At 35.4% G+C, this 20,988-nt stretch overlaps 1 protein-coding gene across 3 annotated transcripts in view; it reads right to left on the minus strand.

The window, feature by feature from the left end:
- The window catches only part of Cdh7 (cadherin 7), a 188,287-nt gene that overhangs the window by 38,210 nt on the left and 129,089 nt on the right, over positions 1-20,988 (minus strand). For 2 of the 3 annotated variants that reach the window (XM_075987617.1, XM_075987619.1), the window contains exons 8-10: positions 9,678-9,814; positions 8,612-8,733; positions 7,869-7,986 (exon numbers count right to left, since the gene is read on the minus strand). In XM_075987617.1, coding sequence (XP_075843732.1) covers positions 7,869-7,986; positions 8,612-8,733; positions 9,678-9,814 — 377 coding nt within the window. The remainder of the gene's footprint in view (positions 1-7,868; positions 7,987-8,611; positions 8,734-9,677; positions 9,815-20,988) is intronic. The other variant, XM_075987620.1, reaches the window with a different exon arrangement.

Below are 20,988 nucleotides of genomic sequence, written 5' to 3' on the forward strand. Positions count from 1 at the left end.
AAACAATACAGGCCCCCTCCAATTCCCTAAATGTTTCTGGTCATTCAGCAGGGCATCTCCCTGGCTACTGGCTTTCTCTACCCCATTTCATCTTGCCCCCAAGCACCTCTTTGCATCTGCGAGGTCCTAGAGATCCCTCAACTCAGCCTGCTTCAGTGCTGAGGGTCTGAGGAGCCAGTGGTAAGTGCTCCTGTGGCTGGGGCACAATCCTGCCCCCTCCAAGCCTGCCCTTTTGTCTGTGAGGTTCTTGGCCGTTCAGCTGGGCATCTCCCCTGCTACTGGCTTTCTCTATTTACCCCATCCCATCTTGCCCCCAAGCACTCCTTTCCATCTGCAGGGTTCTTAGATCCACCACCCCAGCCTGCTTCAGGGCAGAGGGGATCTGAGAGCCAGCTCCAGTGCTGAGGAGACATAAGAAAGGGCAGACCAAGAAAAACCTCTAAGTACACAGTCAGTCACAGCAAAGATTGAACAAAAATGCCAAGATTCTTCTGGCCACATTTGAAGGAAGGGACAGGCAGGCACCAATGCAAGAATTCCTCCAACAACCTGAAAAGCAACATGATAACACCAGAATCCAGTGAACACACAACAGAAAGACTTGAACACCTTAACATAGAATAAGTAGAAGAAATAAACTTTAAATGTAACATTATAAAAAATATGGAGACCCTTGAACAGGAAGTGAAAAACTCACTTAAAGAAATGGAAGAGAAGATGAACCAAAAGTTAGAAGAAATTAATAAATCCCTCAAAGATAGCCAAGAAGCCAAGCAAAAGAGAACAAACAGGTAAAGGAAACAATTCAAGACTTGAAGACCAAAATGGAGGTAATAAAGAAGACACAAACCAAAAAAGGGATGATATGGAAAATGTGGGTAAATGAACAGGAACTACAGAGACACATATAACCAACAGAATACAAGAGATAGAAGAAAGAATCTCAGGTGCTGAAGATACTATAGAGGAAATAGACACATCGATCAAAGTAAACAGCAAATTCAACAACTTCTTAACACAAAACATCCAGGAAATTTGGGACATCATGAAAAGAAAAATTCTAAGAATAATAGGGTAAAAGCAGCAGAAGAAGTACAGCTCAAAGGCCCAGAAAATATATCCAACATTTTATAGAAGAAAACTTTCCCAACTTAAAGAAGGATATTCCTATGAAGGTACAAGAAGCACACAGAACACCAAATAGACTGGATCAAAAAAAAAATCCCTCACCATGTAATAATCAAAACAAAAAACATACAGAATAAAGAAAGAATATTAAGAGCTCTAAGGGAAAAAGGTCAAGTAACATATAAAGGGATCCCTATCAGAATTACACCTGACTTCTCTATGGAAACCATGAAATCCATAAGGGCTTGGATAGATGTGCTACAGACACTAAGAGACCTTGGATGCAAGCCCAGACTACTCTACACAGCAAAGCTTGCATTCACCGTCGATAGAGAAAACAAGATATTCCAGGACAAAAACAGATTTAAACAATATACAGCCACAAACCCAACCTTACAGAAAGTACTAAAAAGAAAACCACAAACTAAGGAAGACAACAACACTCATAATAACACAGACATATGACAACCCTCCAACAGCACAACTCAAAGAAGGGAAATGCACAAACACTGCCACCAAAAAAAAAATAGCAGCAGTTAACAACCACTGGTCATTAATATCACTTAATATCAATGGACCCAATTCACCTATAAAAAGACACAGGCTAAGAGAATAGATATTAAAACAAGATCCAACATTCTGCTGTTTACAAGAAACACACCTTAACCTCAAAGACAGACATTACCTCAGAGTAAAGGATTGGGAAAAGGTTTTTCAATCAAATGGACCTAAGAAACAAGCTGGTGTGGCTATACTAATATCCAACAAAATTGATTTCAAACTAAAATCAGTCAGAAGAGACTTTATACTTATAACAGGAACAATTCACCAGGATGAAGTCTCAACCCTAAATAAAATGCCCCTAATATAAAGCACCCACATATATAAAAGAAACATTACTAGAACTCAAAGCACACATCAGACCTCACACACTAATAGTAGGAGATTTCAATACTCCTATCTCAGCAATGGACATGTCAACCAGACAGAAACTTCACAGAGAAATAAGAGATGTAATGAGTCAAATGGACATAAGAGACATCTATAGAACATTCCACCCAAAGACAAAAGAATATACCTTCTTCTAAACATCTCATGGAACCTTCTTGAAAATTGACCACATACTCAGTAACAAAGTAAACAACCAGAGATACAAAAAAAAATTTAGTAACCACCTGCGTCTTATTGGATCATCATGGAATAAAGTTAGAATTTAACAATTTTACACCCAGAAAGACTACAAACTCATGGAAACTTAATAGTCAACTAATGAACTACCCCTGGGTCCAAAAAGAAATAAGTAAAGAAATTAAAGTCTTTCTTAAATTAAATGAAAATAAAGACACAACATACACAAATCTATGGGACACTATGAAAGCAGTGCTAAAAGGAAAGTTCATATCACTATGTGCCCACATTAAAAAAGAAAAAAAAAAGAGAAATCTCACATTAGAGACTAAACAGCACACATGAAAGCTCTAGAAAAAAAAAAGAAGCAGACTCACCCAGAAGGAATAGAAGACCGGAAATAATCAAACTGATGGCTGAAATCAACAAAATAGAAATGCAGAAAACAGTCTAAAAAATCAATGAAAAAAAGAGCTGGTTCTTTGAGAAAATTAGCAAGATTGACAAATTCCTATCCAAACTAATCAAAAGGCAGAGAGAGAGAACATGTACATTAAAAAGATCAGAAATGAAAAGGGGGATATAACACCAGACACTGAGGAAATTCAGAGAATCATTAGGTCTTACTACAAAAGAATGTGTGCCACAAAATTAGAAAATGTAAAAGAAATGGACATTTTTCAAAAATAAGCACCATATACCAAAATTAAATCAAGACCAGGTGAACAATTTAAATAGACCTATAAGTTGCAAGAAAAAGGAAGTTGTCATCAAAAACCTCCCTACCAAGAAAAGCCCAGGACCAGGTAGTTTAATGCAGAATGCTACCAGAACTTCAAAGAAGAGATAATACCTATACTCCCTAATATGCTTCACATAATAGAAACAGAAGAGTCATTAACAAACTCTTTTTATGAAGCTACAGTCACACTGACAGAAAAAGCACACAGAGACTCAACAAAGAAAGAGAATTACAGACCAATCTCACTAATGAACATTGACGCAAAAATTCTCAATAAAATACTGGCAAACCAAATCCAACAACACATCAAAAAATTATCCATTGTGATCAAGTAGGTTTCATCCCAGAGAGGCAGGGCTGGTTCATCATACAAAAATCTATCAATGTAACCCATCATAAAAGCAAACTCAAAGAAAAATATCACATGATCAATTTATTAGATGCTGAAAAAGCATTTGACAAAAATCAACACCCCTTTATGATAAAGGTCTTGGAGAGATTAAAGATACAAGGATAATACCTAAATATAATAAAAACATATACAGCAAGCCAACAACTAACATTAAATTTAATGGAAAGAAACGCAAAGCCATTCCACTAAAATCAGGAACAAGACAGGACTGTCTACTCTCTCCATATCTCTTCAATATAGGTCCTTAAGTTCTAGCAATAGCAGTAAGACAATATAAGAATTTCAAGGTGATTCAAATTGAAAAGGAACAAGTCAAACTTTTGTTATTTGCAGATAATATGATAGTGTATAGAAGTGACCCTAAAACTCTTCCAAAGAACTCCTACAGCTGATAAATACCTTCAGTGATGTGGCAGGATACAAGATCAACTCCAAAAACTCAGTAGCCCTCCTATATTCAAAGGATAATAAGCAGAGAGGGAAATCAGAGAAGCATCACCTTTCATGATAGCCAAAAATAGTATAAAGTATCTTGGGCTAACACTAACAAAGGAAGTGAAAGATCTATTGGAGAAGAACTTTAAGGTTTTGAAGAAAGAAATTGAAGAGGATGCAAGAAAATGGAACTATCTCCTATGCTCTTGAATTGGAAGGATCAACATGGTAAAACTGGCAATTCTACCAAAGACAATCGATAGATTCAATGCAATCCCCACCGAAATCCCAACAAAATTGTTCACAGACCTTGAGAGAACAATAACAAGTGTATATGAAAAAAAAAACCAAAAAAAAAAACCAGGATAGCCAAAACAATTATATACAATAAAGTTATTTTTGGATGCATTATCATCCCTGACTTCAAACTCTATTACAGAGCTACAGTACTGAAAACAGCTTGGTATTAGCATAAAAACAGAGACTTTGACCAATGGAATCTAATTGAAGACCTGGATATTAATCCACAATCCTATGAACAGCTGATTTTCGACAAAGGAGTTAAAATTATACAATGGAAGAAAGAAAGCATCGTTAACAAATGGTGCTGGAATGACTGGATGTCCACATGTAGAAGAATGAAAATAGATCCATATTTCACCATGCACAAAACTCAAATCCAAATAGATTAAAGACCTCCATATAAATCCTACCACGCTGAACCTGTTAGAAGAAAAAGTGGGAAGTAGACTGCAACACAAGTGCACAGGAGACCACCTCCTATGTATAACCCCAATAGCACAGACAATAAGAGCAGCAATGAATAAATGGGACCTCCTGAAACTGAGAAGTTTCTGTAAGGCAAAGGACACCATCATTAAGATAAACAGCAACCTACTAAATGGGAGAAGATCTTCACCAACCCTGCAACAGACAAAGGTCTGATCTCCAAAATATATAAAGAACTCAAGAAACTAGACTTTAAAATGCTAATTAACCCAATTAAAAAATGGGGCACCGAACTGAATAGAGAATTCTCAACAGAAGAAGTTCAAATGGCCAAAAGACACTTAAGGTCATGCTCAACCTCCTTAGCAATCAGGGAAATGCAAATCAAAACAACTTTGAGATACCATCTTACACCTGTCAGAATGGCTAAAATCCAAAACACCAATGATAACCTATGCTGGAGAGGATGTGGACTACGGGGAACTCTCATCCTTTTCTGGTGGAATGCAACTTATGTAACCACTTTGGAAATCATTGTGTTGGTTTCTCAGGAAATTGTGAGTCAACCTACCTCAAGATCCAGCAATACCACTCTTGAGAATATACCCAAAGGATGCCCAATCATACTATAAAAGCAATTGTTCAACTATGTTTATAGCAGCACTATTTGTAATAGACAGAGCCTGGAAACAACCTAGATGCCCCTCAATGGAAAAATGAATAAAGAAAGTGTGGAACATATACACATTAGTGTACTACTTAGCAGTAAAAAAACAATGACATCTTTAATTTTGCATGCAAATGGATGGAAAGAGAAAACACTATTCTCAGTGACATAACTCAGACCCAAAAAGATGAATATGGAATGTACTCACTCATTAGTGGACTCTAGCTATAAGCAAAGAACATTGAGCCTATAGTTTGCTATCATAGAGAAACTAAATAATAAGGTGAACCCAAAGAAAAACATATAGAGATCCTCCTGGAAATTGGAACCATACAAGATTACTGGGCAAAAGTTGGAAGCATAGGGGTGGAGGTGGGGGTGTGGTGGGGGAAAGGGGAGTGGGGGAGACAAAAGGGATAAGGGAAGTGTGGGAGAGAGTTTGGCGGAGTTGGATAGTTGAGATGGAGGAAGGACGGATATGGGAGCAGGGAAGAAGATATTTTAATTAAGGGAGCCATTTTAGGGTTGGCAAGAGACTTGGCTGTAGAGGGGATCCCAGGTGCCCGCAGGGATGTCTCCTGCTAGGTCCTTGGGCAGTAGAGCAAAGGGTGCCTGAACTGGCCTTGCCCCTTAGTCACACTGTTGAATATCTCAAGTATCACTATAGAACCTTTGGCGATGGATGTGAGATAGAGTGAGAGACCCACATAGGAGCACTGGACTGAACTCCCAAGGTCCAGTTGAAGAGTAGAAGGAGGGAGAAGATGATCAACGAAGTCAGGTACGTGAGGGGTTGGTCCATTCATTAAGACAGTGTTCCTGAACTATTTGGAGCTCTCCAAAGCCAGCTGGACTGGGGTTGAATGAGTATGTTATCAAACTGGACTCTCTGAATGTGGTTGTCAATGGGGACTGAGTGAGAAGCCACTGGGATTTGTTTCTACTGCGTGTACTGGCTTTTTGGGATCCTAGTCTGTTTGGATGCACACCTTCCTAAGCCTTGATGGAGCGGAGAGGGCCTTGGACTTCCCAAAGCACAAGGTACCCTACCCTTTCTTAGGAGGAGGAGGAGGAGGAGGAGGGAGGAGGGTGAGTGAGAGAGCAGCCGGAGGGAAAAGGGAAGAGGGGAGGAAGTGAAAAATTTAAAGGGCATTATTTACAAAGCAATAAAATTAAAAAAATCTACATATTGATGAATTCATTCAAGCCAATGTTGATATTAAACATCATTATAAAGTTAGAGAAAAGAGTCATACAGTTGTTTACAAGTAGTCTAGCATGACAGATATAAAAATCATTGAAACACAGACACAGAAGCATATACACAGAAACAATAACACACACATGGAGACACACACAGACACCCAGACACTGAATTTAGAATCACAAGCCAAATACTGAGCATGTGAAAAATAATGCCATGATGATATTTCCATCTGTGTGACAGTATGGCTACCCCATTAATACAGTTTTTTTCTTGTGCACTCTGTATAGAAATATTGATGCTATTGTACTGTGGCTCATGACAGACATATTTACCATGTTCTTGTGAAGGTCATATATTCCCTATTCTGCATCTGTACAAGATGACTCCAAGAACTGAGAGTGAACATTTCCAACAATGATTAATCAGAGAGTTTGGGATTACCCACCCAGAGAATGCTCTTCTTTTATATTACTAAAGGGACAGCATAGTGTTCTTATTAGGTTGAAAATGGGATCAGGAAAAAAAAAGTGTTACCTTCAGATTGAATTTTCCTGGCCAAGATCACAGTTTTTGCATTAAAATTGGAGCCTCAAGAAAAGACCTCCTAAATTTCAATGGAAAGCTTGTCTGTTCTTTTAAGTCATATTGACTCTATTTTAAAACTAAAACCTGATTCATATGAAAACCAGTATAATCTGTAAGAGTAAATTCTCATGTTTATTAAAAAGGTCTTATAGTTAGTAATATATTTTAAGCAAAACTGGAATCTGCTTACTGGTACTTGTAAAGTGTCCCTTCAATAACACTTATGACTTCATGGGAGGAACTATCTTTAAAGCAAATTAAAGGAAATTCAATTTTACAGAAGAGGGAGTATTATTCTATTATTATTCATTGTTAATCTTTGTTGAATAATTATTATTATTAGATTTTTCATGTATAATATTAATTTTCAAATTAAAATATAATAACTGATGGTGTTATTGAGAATATTATGAGAATGATGATTTACATTGAAATTATAATTATCATTATTTTATAATAATTTTAATTATTTTATAATAATTATTAATATTCCCTCAAGTTGTGTTGTGTCAACAAATTCAGTCCTTACTAAGAATCTTAGCAGGCCTTCAATGTATGACATCATGTAAATAAAGAGCTTGGTATATAAATGGGAGGGAATTATACAGGGTACAGACAAGAGAAATATACCTAAATTTTGCATTTGGCTTCATGTCTATATTGATTTAAATAGAAGCTTCTCCTCCATAACAGCAAACACCTGGATAGAAATTTTTCAAGAAACTCATTGCCTTTTAATCCGTATCTTTGTTGCTTTTTTCCATTATAAGCATCTTTAAGGAGGAAATGAGACTTGTTTAGAAGCAAATGCTTGCAATGACACATCTTGCCTTACCTTTGTTATCTTTCAAAGAAAAGTTGTGGTTATTTGTTGTATCTGTTGTTAAGCTGAAGTAAAAGTGATGCCCATCAGATGGCTCATCTTTGTCTACAGCACTGATTTTCTGGATAACCTAGGTAGAGAGAATATAATAGAAAAAGACGTACTGCTGCACTCTGATGAAAGTTCTACAGCAGGACATTAAAATTTTTACACCTCATTGTAATGTGATTCCATTCAGTGAGGTTAGTCAGTAGATCAGGTGTACAAAATTACACTCAATTTAAAATAGGCTCTGGAAAACAAATCATATCCTTTTCATAGTGCATGTTCGAACTTACTATTGTGAACCTCATAAAAAGCTGCTACAACTGTTATATATCCAAGTAAATATCACAAGACTCTGCGCAATATGGTAGACAAACCAAAGCCACTTTGAACTGAATTTCGTTCTTAGTCAAGGTTCTTTCATAGCTGTGCTATGTAACAAAGTGGAAACAGCTCAATCAAACTTAATAAGTTTTATTTCTTCTTAAAGGAATCCAAGCTTTTAAACACACAACCGGGTTAATTTTTACAATATTTTCTTTTCTCAGGATAACTGAGGAATTTTCAAAACCATATTAAAACAGAATTTGAAAGTTCTTTTAATATTAGTTCATGGTACACATTAAAGTTCTGGGGCACTTCAAAGATATGACTAGGGAATGCTTTTAAAGAAACTCCAAACAAAAAGGAAGTTGATTCAAACCTCTTACCTGCCCAGGCTGAGCATTTTCACAGACAGTGGTTTCATAGTCCATGGCAAACTCGGGGGCATTGTCATTAATGTCCAGTATAGTGATGGCCACATATCCTCTGCCAACCTGAGATGGATTCTCTGCTCAATAAAAAAAATTCTAATTAATTTTGATAAAATTCTCATCATACTTTTGATATTTTATTCAAGAAACATGAAACACAAGCAAAAAATGAAAATTTTCTTTTTCAAAGTATAATCTAAAATAAAAATCCTATTTGTAATACCACATATAATCTGACCTTTACAGACTCATTAACTTATATATTTATACATTTAAACACATCTTATGTGGTTTTATATAATGCAAAATTGTGAGGTGTCTATATTTATGTATTCTATATAAATATATGGATATATACATAATTATGTTTATATAAAAACTCATAAAGTGTATGTTTTAATATACACATATATTTGTATGCATCTATCAAGTTCCTGATAAGAAAACTGCTGAATGAGGAATAGTGAATCATGAAATTTAACTCAATGATGCCATAGTTCATATTTATGTTAGTATTAACAAATTACATACACATATATTTTCTTTGATTATACATTTTAGTAATATAGATATATTTTCTTCTAAATTATTTCATTCATATACTAAAATTAGTTATTAGAACATTCCTATCAATGTGTATTGGGTAGAGATTAACTAACCTGACAGCATGATAAAGGCAGTAATATCAAGGATGTAAACATTTAAAAAAAGCTTCAGAGAGCAATTTAAACCCATGAGCTTTTACATTTCTATGTTTTGAATTAGCTATGTAAAAATCATCACAAGAAATCAATAAATCTATATGTATTTTGCAGCTTACTGATTTTGGAATTTCTTGAGTTTGTTTAACTTAAACAAGCAACAGCTTAAACTCACCTCATCTCCTCAGAACCCATTCTCTACTTTTATCTTGATTCTTCCTAAAGTCATTTTATTGATTTTTTTAAGCTTTACATTTTTCTCTGCTCCACTACCTGCCTATCCCTTCCCTCTTGATGTCATTTTAAACCTTTCAACTTACGGTTCTCCATTGCAAGGACTGTAATGTTATGAACAGCATTTGTCTCTCGATCCAATAATTTTGCAGTAGTGATAACTCCACTGTTGGCATCAATATTGAAATATCTCTCCAAATCTGTGTTTCTGTCAATTGAATATCTAGTTGAAAATTTAAAGAAAATGTTTCAAATTTATGTTTGGTTCTTATTTTTCATTGATTTCTTAGATGATAAATAAATCCTGCTAGCTAATACCAATAATATATGTTATTCTAAAAACTCCTACTGTGTAGCTGTAGTCCCAAAGCTTATGTTGTAATTTATTTCCTTATGTCAAATGTTTTGAAGTGAGCACCATAGAATGCATTGCTTCAGCATGGCTTGAACATTCCATTGCATCTCCCACACTTTGCTACTATAGTTTACAATTTATACTAAAACCAAGCCTATATATAGGTCACTGCAATATATTTTTGATATTATGGATCTATAGCCTTTGTTTTGACAGTATCAATATTAACATTTTTTTTTAACTCGGATCATCACTCAGAAGCCTTAGTTGGCTTTCCAAAGACATAAGACAAAGTTGAACACCTAAAATTGAATGTTATTTTAAGCTGTAAAACTACAACCTCAGAATTTAAAGAACTATATAAGGTAAATATTATACATTTTAGCAATATCTACAATACAATCATTGTTAAAAAATCATGCCATGTTTATATTCCAATGCTATATTAATATTACATAAATAAATCACCATCCCAAAATAAATTACCATTTTTAAATTCCCTTGTAATTGACTTTGACAGTGTTGATTACTTTAAAATAAGCAATTCAGTACAAACACACATACACACAAAGCAAACAACAAATAAAATCTTAATAAGTGCATCACTTCAGGAATGACCAGGAATGACTCAACTACATACATGACAAACCTTCAAACATATTGGCTTCTAATTTTCTTTGCCAACTTGACTCATATAAACTGTTGGTCTGTTCCAAATTTTAATCAATTCTTATAAATAATCATTATCTCTTCAGTTTTCATATTTAGCACTAGTGAAAACTCCATTTAATCATGTTCTTCTGTCCTCTATCTTCTAACCCTGTAATTTTTATTCATTGTAAACACAATATTTTAATGCTGTCAGTATATTTCAAAATTTGTTATTCTTTATTATCTCAGTACTTTCTCACCAATAATGTACCATAGCCATTCACACTCCTGAACAAAGTCTACTACATGTAAAATATAAAGATTAAAACATAGACTATTGTCTATTATATCTTATATTTCTGAATTAGGAATTTGGGAGGACATTTATGGTGGTTTTTCACCTCCTAAGCTCTGATTGGACTGCAGAACAAAATCAGCTGGACATAGAATTACTTGATCTGAAATGTTTTGAGATCTATTTCCAAAGTATCTTTTTTCCCATGGCTTAATAGTGTATGAGTGGCATAGCTAACATATTGGCACTTTACATGATTTCTCATCATTGGTGTTCTCTTGGGAGGAGGGGCTAGCTTCCAGTGCAAGTTTAAGTAAGTCCTGGCAGCTGTAATTGTTAATAATTGTTAATAAGAAGATGCCAGTTGTATATTGTTATTAAAAGGCAGAGTTGATAATACTGTAAAGGGTTCAAATCAAGTACAATGGTAGTGTTTTCAATCATTCAGCTGTGAAGTCTGAAATGGAAGACTCTAGAAGATAAAATGGCACTGGAACAACCAGAATCCTCAGCTGTGGAAAAAGAGGGTATTAGAATTACAAGGTACTTGTATCACAGGGGGTGAATCTACAAGTAAGATCTTAAAACTATTATAACTCCATTTATGTCATCAGTCTCAGATACAAGATATGGAACATTTTGGAATTAGTGTTGATGTTTCTGAGTTTTTCAGGAGACATATAATTGGAAGAGAGAATATTTACCTTGAATGTGGATAGCACAGTACTGTAGGTTTTATTCAGACTAAAATGGGAAAGAAATTGGAATACCAACAACCTTCCCTGACTCCTGACTTTAAAAAGTATTTTTCAAATATTTAATGCACACCATGTTATTGTACATGGAAAACAGTGGTAAACTACCAAAATTTGGAAGATACTACATATAATGGTCTTTATTAAAAGTTCCTACTCTTTGCTTTCTAGAAATGTCCATGTTTGTTTCATCTAAAATTTACAGCTGCATTCTATGTGATAAGTTTTGCTGTATTTTTCAGAATAGGATAATGTGTGTATATGTATTTTATTCTTCATGCATAAACATATAGGCATATTAAAATACACAAGCATGTAGAGATATACTACAAATAATATACACGTTTACGAATGGCTTATCCACCATCAACAGGAAAATAGATATCAATTATGTTAAGATGATTATATCAAAATATATGCAATCAAGTAAAGCCAAAATTAAAAACTTTGTTTATGCCGGGCGGTGGTGGCGCATACCTTTAATCCCAGCACTCGGGAGGCAGAGGAAGGTGGATCTCTTGGAATTTGAGGCCAGCCTGATCTGCAAGAGCTAGTTCCGGGACAGGCACCAAAGCTACAGAGAAACCCTGCCTTGAAACACCGCCCCCCCCCAAAAAAAAAACTTTGCTTATTCATTTTCTCATCCCTAAAGTGTAATCAAAAGATAATGTCAATATGTTTTTAAATTTTTACTTCCTTATGAGTCTGTGATGTGTTTGATTGTGCATGTGTATAAATATATGGGTGTGAGAAATTGACACAGAGTGTCTTATTCAATCACTTTTCACTTTATTTTTTGAATCGACCTCTAGCTTAACATGGGACTCATAAGTTCCTCTCATCTAGCTAAACAGTTGTTCAGGGATCCATAGTCTCTTTTTGCAAGTGCTAGGATTAAAGGTGAACATTTATGACCACTCAACTTTTTCTGTTTTTGTGTGGATTCCATAGAATCTGAGCTGAAGTCTTCCAGCTTTCATTGCAAGCACTTTATTCACTGAGATATTTCTCCAGCCTTATCAAGATCCTTTTGATAAAATAGATTTAAACAATATTTTGAAAAATTACATTAAACAGAATGATGGATTTTATAAAGACATTTTCATTCAAATATATCATGAATTTTAGCTTCTAAATTAATAAGTGCAGAGATAGACACAAAGTTCACATAAATATTCATTTAATTACTTATTGGGTTAAGGTTAATGACTAAATATTTGCCTGTACACTTAATTATTCAATGATTCCAGAATTGGATTAAAGGTTCTATATGTTGATGGTTCATTTATCATGGCGCTTTTGTCAGTACTCATCTCAAGAACTGAAAAATAATTGAGGATCTTGAAATATTCCTTAAGTTAACAGGAAACCAAACTTGTAATCATTCAAAATGTAATTATTCTTCAATTATAAACTTTACTGATTTAAATTAATGTGTATCTGAACAGCTGTAATCTTTCCATTGTTCGGTACTATTGACATTTGTGTACAAGTATCAGTGTTTATAACCTCATTTTTTTCCATTATTTATTCATGCATTAATTATTTTATTGCATTGAACTGACATTCCTTTTCCTAAAACCACACATAACAAAGTAATAGCACAAATTATAAAGGCAGAAATATAACAAGTTGAATTGGTAGTAAACAGAGAATGTTAAGCTACAAAGAAAGAAATATGTATTATTTCAAGAAAAGTTGAAAGACTGAAAATGAACATTAGTAGACAGATATATTGTCTGTGAGGTTTGTTCTTATTATGTTCCTTATTGACAGGCTTGGTGCAACCAAATATTAAAACATTAATTATTACCCATTATCTTCTCATTAGATAGAAGTTGTTATGAGCATGTCAACAAATTGAAGGTGAAGTATAAATAAAACTTAAACCAATTAATTTGCAAAAAAAAATAAAAAAATAACGCTTAATGTAAAAGAATCAAAGAAAATGAGATTTTTTTCTTTTTCTTGTTTAGAATTAGAAGTGTTATCTTTATCTACCCTAGAATATAGAAAAGGAGACTGAACAAAAAGAAAAGCAGGAGTCTCAGAAAAACTTAGAGGGGCCTTGTGCTTGTAACTGTGTGATTTACTGTTATCAACCTGACACAAACTAGAGTCATCTATGAATTGGTAATGTCAATGGTGGAACTGTCTCCAACAGACCAGATTTTGGACATGACTGTGGGGAATTTTATTAATTGTAACATAAGGGCCCACCACAGGAGGTGTCATCCCTAAGCTGGTTATGTGTGGTCCTGTGCTGTATAAAAAAGTAGCTTAGCAAGAAAGAAGAATCACTATAGAAAATAAGCGGTATTCTTTATCTGCTTTAGTTTTGTCTATGTGTTCTCACCTTGAATTCCAGTTCCGGCTTTCCTCAAAGTTGGATTTCAACCTATAATTCAAATAAATCCATTCCTTTCCAAAAATCAATTTGTCAAATGTTTTATCATAGCAAAAAGAGAATCAACCTTAGTATCTCCACACTGCTTGGTAAACTTAAAAAAGAATGGGAAGTTAGAGGAGAGTCACTTTATTGGTCAGGTGCAACCTTTCAGTGCAATTTTTGATGCTGCTAGTATGAGGATGAAAAAATGACTGTTTTATCTTCCCCTAAATAGCAGCCTGAATAATAGGCTTCCATCAGTATATGCTGGAGTGGTTGGTTTCAGAGATCACTCACATGTTACTAAAAGGCCTGGTTACTCTGTTTCCAGTGGGTATGCTGGAAGACTGGTTTTTAGGGATGACATATATGTAATATTAGCAATGACAACTAATCTGCCTTGTCCTTGTAGAGATATGCACTTATCAATATATCTGAATATCTATTTCTCATTTGTGAGGCTTGTAGAGGGTTGCGTAAAGCCTCTAATATTCATGCATAATATATTCCAAAAATGATCCATCAGGCACTCTACTGCAAAGGAACAAAAAACCAAAAACTATATTCCTTGTATGTTACTATTCTCATTTTCAGATTGCATTGAATATTAAAACATAGGCTACCATTTCTCCTGATTGCTCAACAATACCTGATATTAGGTGTAGGAAAGACTTCTATTTGGGTATCTAAATCCTGTTTACCTAAATTATTCTGAATTTCACTTTGCTTCCATTATAAAAAATCATGTATCCATAAAATGTAAAATTGCTAACTTTCTTTGGAAATATTTAGATTTTGAAATGTTTTCTGTAACATTAGGGTCTGCTTGTTGGGGTTTCTGTTCTGCCCAGTTCCCACAGCTGGCAAGTCACAAAGAAAATTATACAGAGGTCTCCATAAGATTATAAACTGATGGGCCCATTAGCTCAAGATTCTTATTAGCTCTTATAATGTATATCAGACCATTATTCTTAGCTCGGTACCTTTTACAGCAGCGTAGGTCACATCTTGCTTCTTCCGTGGTCTGGGCAGGATGGGGAGGAATATGTTTCCTCTTTCATAGAATTCACCTCTTCTCATTGCCCCACCTCTACTTCCTGTCTGGTTGTCCTGCCTATACTTCCTGCCTGGCCAATCAGCATTTATTTAAAACAGAATTGGCAGAATACAGACAATTATCCTGCACCACTTCCCTCTTTTTTTTTTTTAAACAAAGGAAAATATCCATAGTCCATTTTTTGGGGGGGGGATGTGGGCATAGTATTCCAGCCTATAGCTGGTTGGGGGTGCTGATAATCTTATGAGGACCTAAAGAAAATTTAGAATTATGACCAAGTCCTAACTGGAGTATCCTGTGAGTCTTGATCATCTCAGGCAGCAGTATTGAATCTGTTCTGGATGTAGAACTCAGATATCTGGGTCATCTGTTCCTACCGGAGATTTCTCAGGTGGTCTTCCTTAATCAAACCTGATTTTTTTTAACTCAGAATGAATCCACAGCCTCGCATTTCCTGTGAAAACAAAAGCAAAATCTTTTCTCCAAAGTAACATACCTTTTGACTTCAATTTTGAAGTCAAGGTATTTTCAAAATTCATATCTTTGATTAATTTAGTAGAATTTATAAGCAAATATTTTTTAGCAGCTGTTGATCCTTTCTCAGCATTCAACCAATTCAAAGAAAGCACAATAACATATGGTATCAAGATTCTCCATGTATTTTTAATCTTTACATGACTTTATTTTAATCTCTATTTCTTTTATTTTTAACTTTTGGCTTTTTGAGACAGGTTCTCTGAGTATCTTTGTTGTGAAACTTCCTCTGCAGACCAGGGTATCCTTGATCTCAGAGAGATCCATCTGTCTCTGCCTCCCCAGTTCTGGGATTAAAGGTATGTGTTACCACACCTTGAACTCACAGAGATCTGTCTGTGTCTGCCTCCCCAGCATTGGCATTAAAGATGTGTGCTACCACACATTGAAGTCACAGAGGTCAGTCTACCTCTGTCTCCCAAGTGTTGGGATTAAAGATTTGTACCACCATACCCAACTATTCTCTTTCTTTCTTTTGTATTTTAAGAACTTTAATCTTTAGCCTGTATGTATATTTTAACACACAGTAAAACATTTAGATGTTTTTATTTTGTCTTTGAATCTCTCTTTACTGTATGTCTATTTTTCTGACCACATTAGTCTTTAATTTACTAAGCAATATGGGTAAGATTAAAGCCGTGGCTTTGATGACTGGATCCAGCCCATTCCGTAGATTTCCAGGTCATGGTTGAGGTTCCACTCAGAGCCAAGTTTATTGCATTTCAAGGTCATTTCTAGCAAGCAAGCTGCAACAGTGTGTCCAAAAATAACACACAAATGCTGTCTCTGAAGTTGGATCTCCTGCCTTAAAGAGTCAGAGTTTTACCTGGCAAGATGTCCTAGAAAGCCAGCATTTTAAAATGGTGCAGGTTTTTTCCTGCTACAGCTGAAAACAAAAAAGCATGCATTCAGCTTTTCATCAATACAGTTTAAGTGTTTTGTGGCAGGACTTCTTAAAATAGCTGCAAAAATTTGGAGCTAAAGCTGAGTGAGAAAGTACTTGCCTCTGGCAAGCAGAGCAGACCAGAGAAATTGATGCTACCAAGAAGCCATGCTTTACTGTATTCATTTACAAGCTTTCTCAGGCTTTCTGTGGATGCAGTTATCTATGTGAGTGCCATTCTGTAACATAAGGGCCTGCTCATTGGGTTTTCTGTCCTGCCCAGTTCCCACAACCGCTAAGTCCCAAAGAAAATCACAGAGAGATCACCATAAGATTATAAACAGATTGGCCCATTAGCTCAGGATTTTTATTAGCTCTTATAACATATATCAGCCCATTATTCTTATCTATGTTAGCCATATGGCTTGGTACTTTTTTCAGTGGGGCAGGTAACATCTTGCTTCTTCAGTGGTCTGGGCAAGACTGGGAGCAATAGGCTTCCTCCTTCCCAGAATTCTCCTGTTCTCATTGCCCTACCTCTACTTCCTGTCTGGTTGTCCCACCTATACTTCCTGGTTGTCCCACCTATACTTCCTGCTACTGGCCAATCAGCATTTATTTAAAACATGTCTGACAGAATAAAGATAATTATTCCACACAACTTCCAAAGTTTTTTTGTACCGTTGGGGCATCCATCTTCTGCGTACAGCCCCATAGTATCCCACAGACATCTCCATGAAGCAGGAAAATTAAAAGACAGTTTAGGCTCTTTCTCCTGTAAGCTGCAAAATGTCGTGCAGACTCTTTCATGAATCAGGGACCCTGAAGGACCATCTCACTTTTAGGCAAGTTCAGCAGTCCTCTCTCTGTGGGTTTTTTATGTTCAGCTTATGCAACAGTCCTGGAAAAAGCAGTTTCTTGCCCAAATGGTTAACCAACTCCATAAGGAGCCTCTTCAATCCCATCTTCCTCTTGAAGTAGATTGGTGCTACCAGGAGCAGATGTGTCTCCTTGTCATAAAAAGCCCTAAGTTATTAAAACATTTTAAATGTCATATTCTGTAGTCTTTGAAAGATATGAAGAATGCCCACCTAACTAAAATATATCTCTATATATCTAGAAAATCTAACTAACATGACTACAAACTTGACTATTTTAGATGATTATTCATTAACAATCTATATTTCCTAATATACATTATATTTTAAAATAATATACAAAATCAAAATACCTTAATAAAGAGCAGAAATGTACATATAACAAGATTGACCTTAAATTTATATCAATAGTGCCAAATCCATACCAATGCAAATTATTCATATCTTTAATATATACCCCTTTAAATGTAAAAGAACATTTATAAACAATATTGGGGAATATGGACGTAGTTATTTCTCTCCAAACTTCTTCATGATGCGAATATTGCAGTAAATTTATGGGGTTGTGACCTATTACAAAAATGGAATACCCAAATTAACATTCCTGCTAATTCTAGAGCATAATTTTCTGAAAATAATACTAAAAGATATTACAAACAGAGAAAACCGGCCATTCGGGCTGTACAAGAACAAGCAATTGATGTCCCTTTAGAGATACCAACAGCCTTGCCTCTAAAATGGTTGACTGAGAAACCAATATGGACAAAGCAATGGCCTTTAGCTGAGGAAAAGTTACAGGCTTTAGAACAGCTGGTACAAGAGCAATTAGATGCTGGACATATAGAAGAATCTACCAGCCCTTAGAATTCTCCTGTATTTGTGGTTAAGAAAAAATCAAGTAAATGGAGAATGGTGACAGATCTCAGGGCTATAAACAAGGTTATTCAACCTATGGGCCCTCTGCAATCTGGAATTCCTTTGCCCTCTTTATTACCAAAAGGATGGCCTCTCATAGTTATTGATTTAAAGGATTGTTTTTTCACTATACCTTTACAAAAAGAAGATAGAGAAAAATTTGCCTTCACAGTGCCTACTTATAACAACTCTCAACCTTCGAGGAGGTACCAATGGGCTGTCCTCCCCCAGGGTATGTGAAATAGCCCCTCCCTGTGCCAATATTTTGTGAATCAACCATTAAAAATAATCTGTAATAAATTTCCCAAATCGATAGTGTATCATTACATGGACGACATTTTGTTATCCGATTCAAACATGGATTCCTTGAACAGACTATTTGAAGAAATAAAGATACTTTTACCTAATGGGGAATGCAAATTGCTCCTGAAAAGATTCAGAGGTGAGATTCTGTTAATTATTTAGGTTATAAAACAGGTTTGCAAAAAATTAAGAAACAAAAGGCACAAATTAGGAGAGATGGCCTATGGACTCTTAATGACTTTCAAAGACTGTTAGGAGATATTTCCAGTCTATGACCAGCTATTGGGATAACACTTGATCTAATAATTCACTTGAATAAAAAACCTTGGATGGTGATAAAGATTGAAATAGTCCCAAAGAATTAACAGCTGAAGCAGATAAGAAACTGACAATGATTGAGGAAAAATTACAACAGGCACATGTGGACAGGGTGAACCCAGAGCTCGATTGTATTCTTGTCATACTACCATCAAAAATTTTTCCTAGAGGAATTTTAATGCAGAGAGATGATATTATCTTGGAATGGATCTTTATACCACATGAAAACTTATGTGGAAAAAGTCTCTGAGTTAATTATAAAAGGCAAGGTGAGACTTCGTCAACTAGCAGGCATAGACCCAGCAGAAATTATAGTGCCTTTCACTGCTGATGAAGTAAAGAAATTATGGGAAGACAATGAACCATGGCAAAGAGCTTGTGCTAAGTTTTTGGGAGACATTAATAACAACTTTCCAAAAATCAAGAGGCTTAACTTCATAAAGAGAACTTCTTGGATCCTTCCTCGAATCGTCTGTGGTGCTCCAATAACTGGAGCCCGTACATTCTATACTGATGCCAATAAATCAGGGAAGGCAGGTTACAAATCAGAAGACTTGGGTAAGGTGGAACAAAGTCCTCATGATTCTGTCCAGAATATGCCATACTTATGGTGATAAGGGATTTTAAAGAACCTATTAATATAGTTACTGATTCACAATATGCTGAAAGAGTTATTTTACATATTGAAACTGCTGAATTTATAAATGATGGTAGAGAACTAACCTCATTGTTTCTCCAGGTACAAGATTTGATCAGGAACAGGCTTTGCCCTATGTACATATTACACATCCAATCCCATAGAGGTCTGCCAGGTCCTCTAGCACATGTAGTGCAGAAATTGATCAATTATTGATTGGTAGTATTCTACAAGCCTCTGAATTTGATAAAAAGCTATGTCAATAGCAAAAGTTTGAAGAAAGCGTTTTCTATTACATGGCAACCAACTAAGGAGATTGTAAAGAAATGTCCTACTTGCTCTTTCTATAACATGCCACTACCTGCAGGGGCTAATCCAAAGGGCACCAAAAGGAATGAAATCTGGCAGATGGATGTGTTCCACTTTGCAGAATTTGGCAAATTGAAATATGTTCATCACACCATTGACACTTATTCAGGCTTTCAGTGGGCAACTGCTGTAAGTACAGAAAAGGCTGATTCAGTAATCACTCATTTATTAGAAGTCATGGCTATCATGGGTCTACCTACACAAATAAAGACAGATAATGGTCCTGCTTATGTCTCTAGGAAAATGAAACGGTTTTTTGATTATTACAATATCAAGCATGTTACACGTATACCATACAATCCAACAGGTCAAGCTGTCATAGAAAGATCAAATAGAACTATAAAGGTTATGTTGAACAAACAGAAAGGGGTGAAAAACACCCCCAGAAATAGGTTACATAATGCTCTGTTAACCTTGAATTTTCTCAATGCTAATGAGAAGGTAACAACGGCTAGAGAAAGACATTGGATAATGGAAAAGTCTATTGAATTAAATCAACCAGTTTATTTTAAGGATGTGCTGACCTCACAATGGAAGCCAGGAGATGTGTTGTGTTGGGGAAGGGGTTTTGCTCTTGTCTCCACAGGTGAGGAAAAATTGTGGATGCCATCATAATTAATAAAGGTTCGGTTTGAAGAAGAGAAGCCCCTTGGAAAAGATAACTAACAATTCATTCACAAGGATGGCGAGCATACTGATGGTAAGAAATACAGATAGGTTGGGGGCAGGGTTCTTTTCTTATCTTCACTGGAAAATACCCATCTTCAAAGAATTTAAGTGACCCTGAATATTTAATTACTGATGGATGGACATTTTCTGTAAGTATTCATCTTTTTATTATATGTCTTATTAAACATTTTTTATAAATATGTAGAGCTGGTTTTGTAGTTGGACTATGGCTCAGTCCCTCTTCAATTCCAAGCCTGTTGATAAGAGATATTTCAGAGTTTCTGTCTCAGGTCAGGAGCCATGAAATGGGACAGAATAAGAATAATTATGTACTTGATAAACTTTCTTTGCCTTTCCTCATATCTGTGTCTTTCTTTATATGTCAGTAT

This window comes from Microtus pennsylvanicus, chromosome 10, assembly GCF_037038515.1.
Source record: "Microtus pennsylvanicus isolate mMicPen1 chromosome 10, mMicPen1.hap1, whole genome shotgun sequence".
In the NCBI taxonomy this organism is placed as follows: Eukaryota; Metazoa; Chordata; class Mammalia; order Rodentia; family Cricetidae; genus Microtus; species Microtus pennsylvanicus.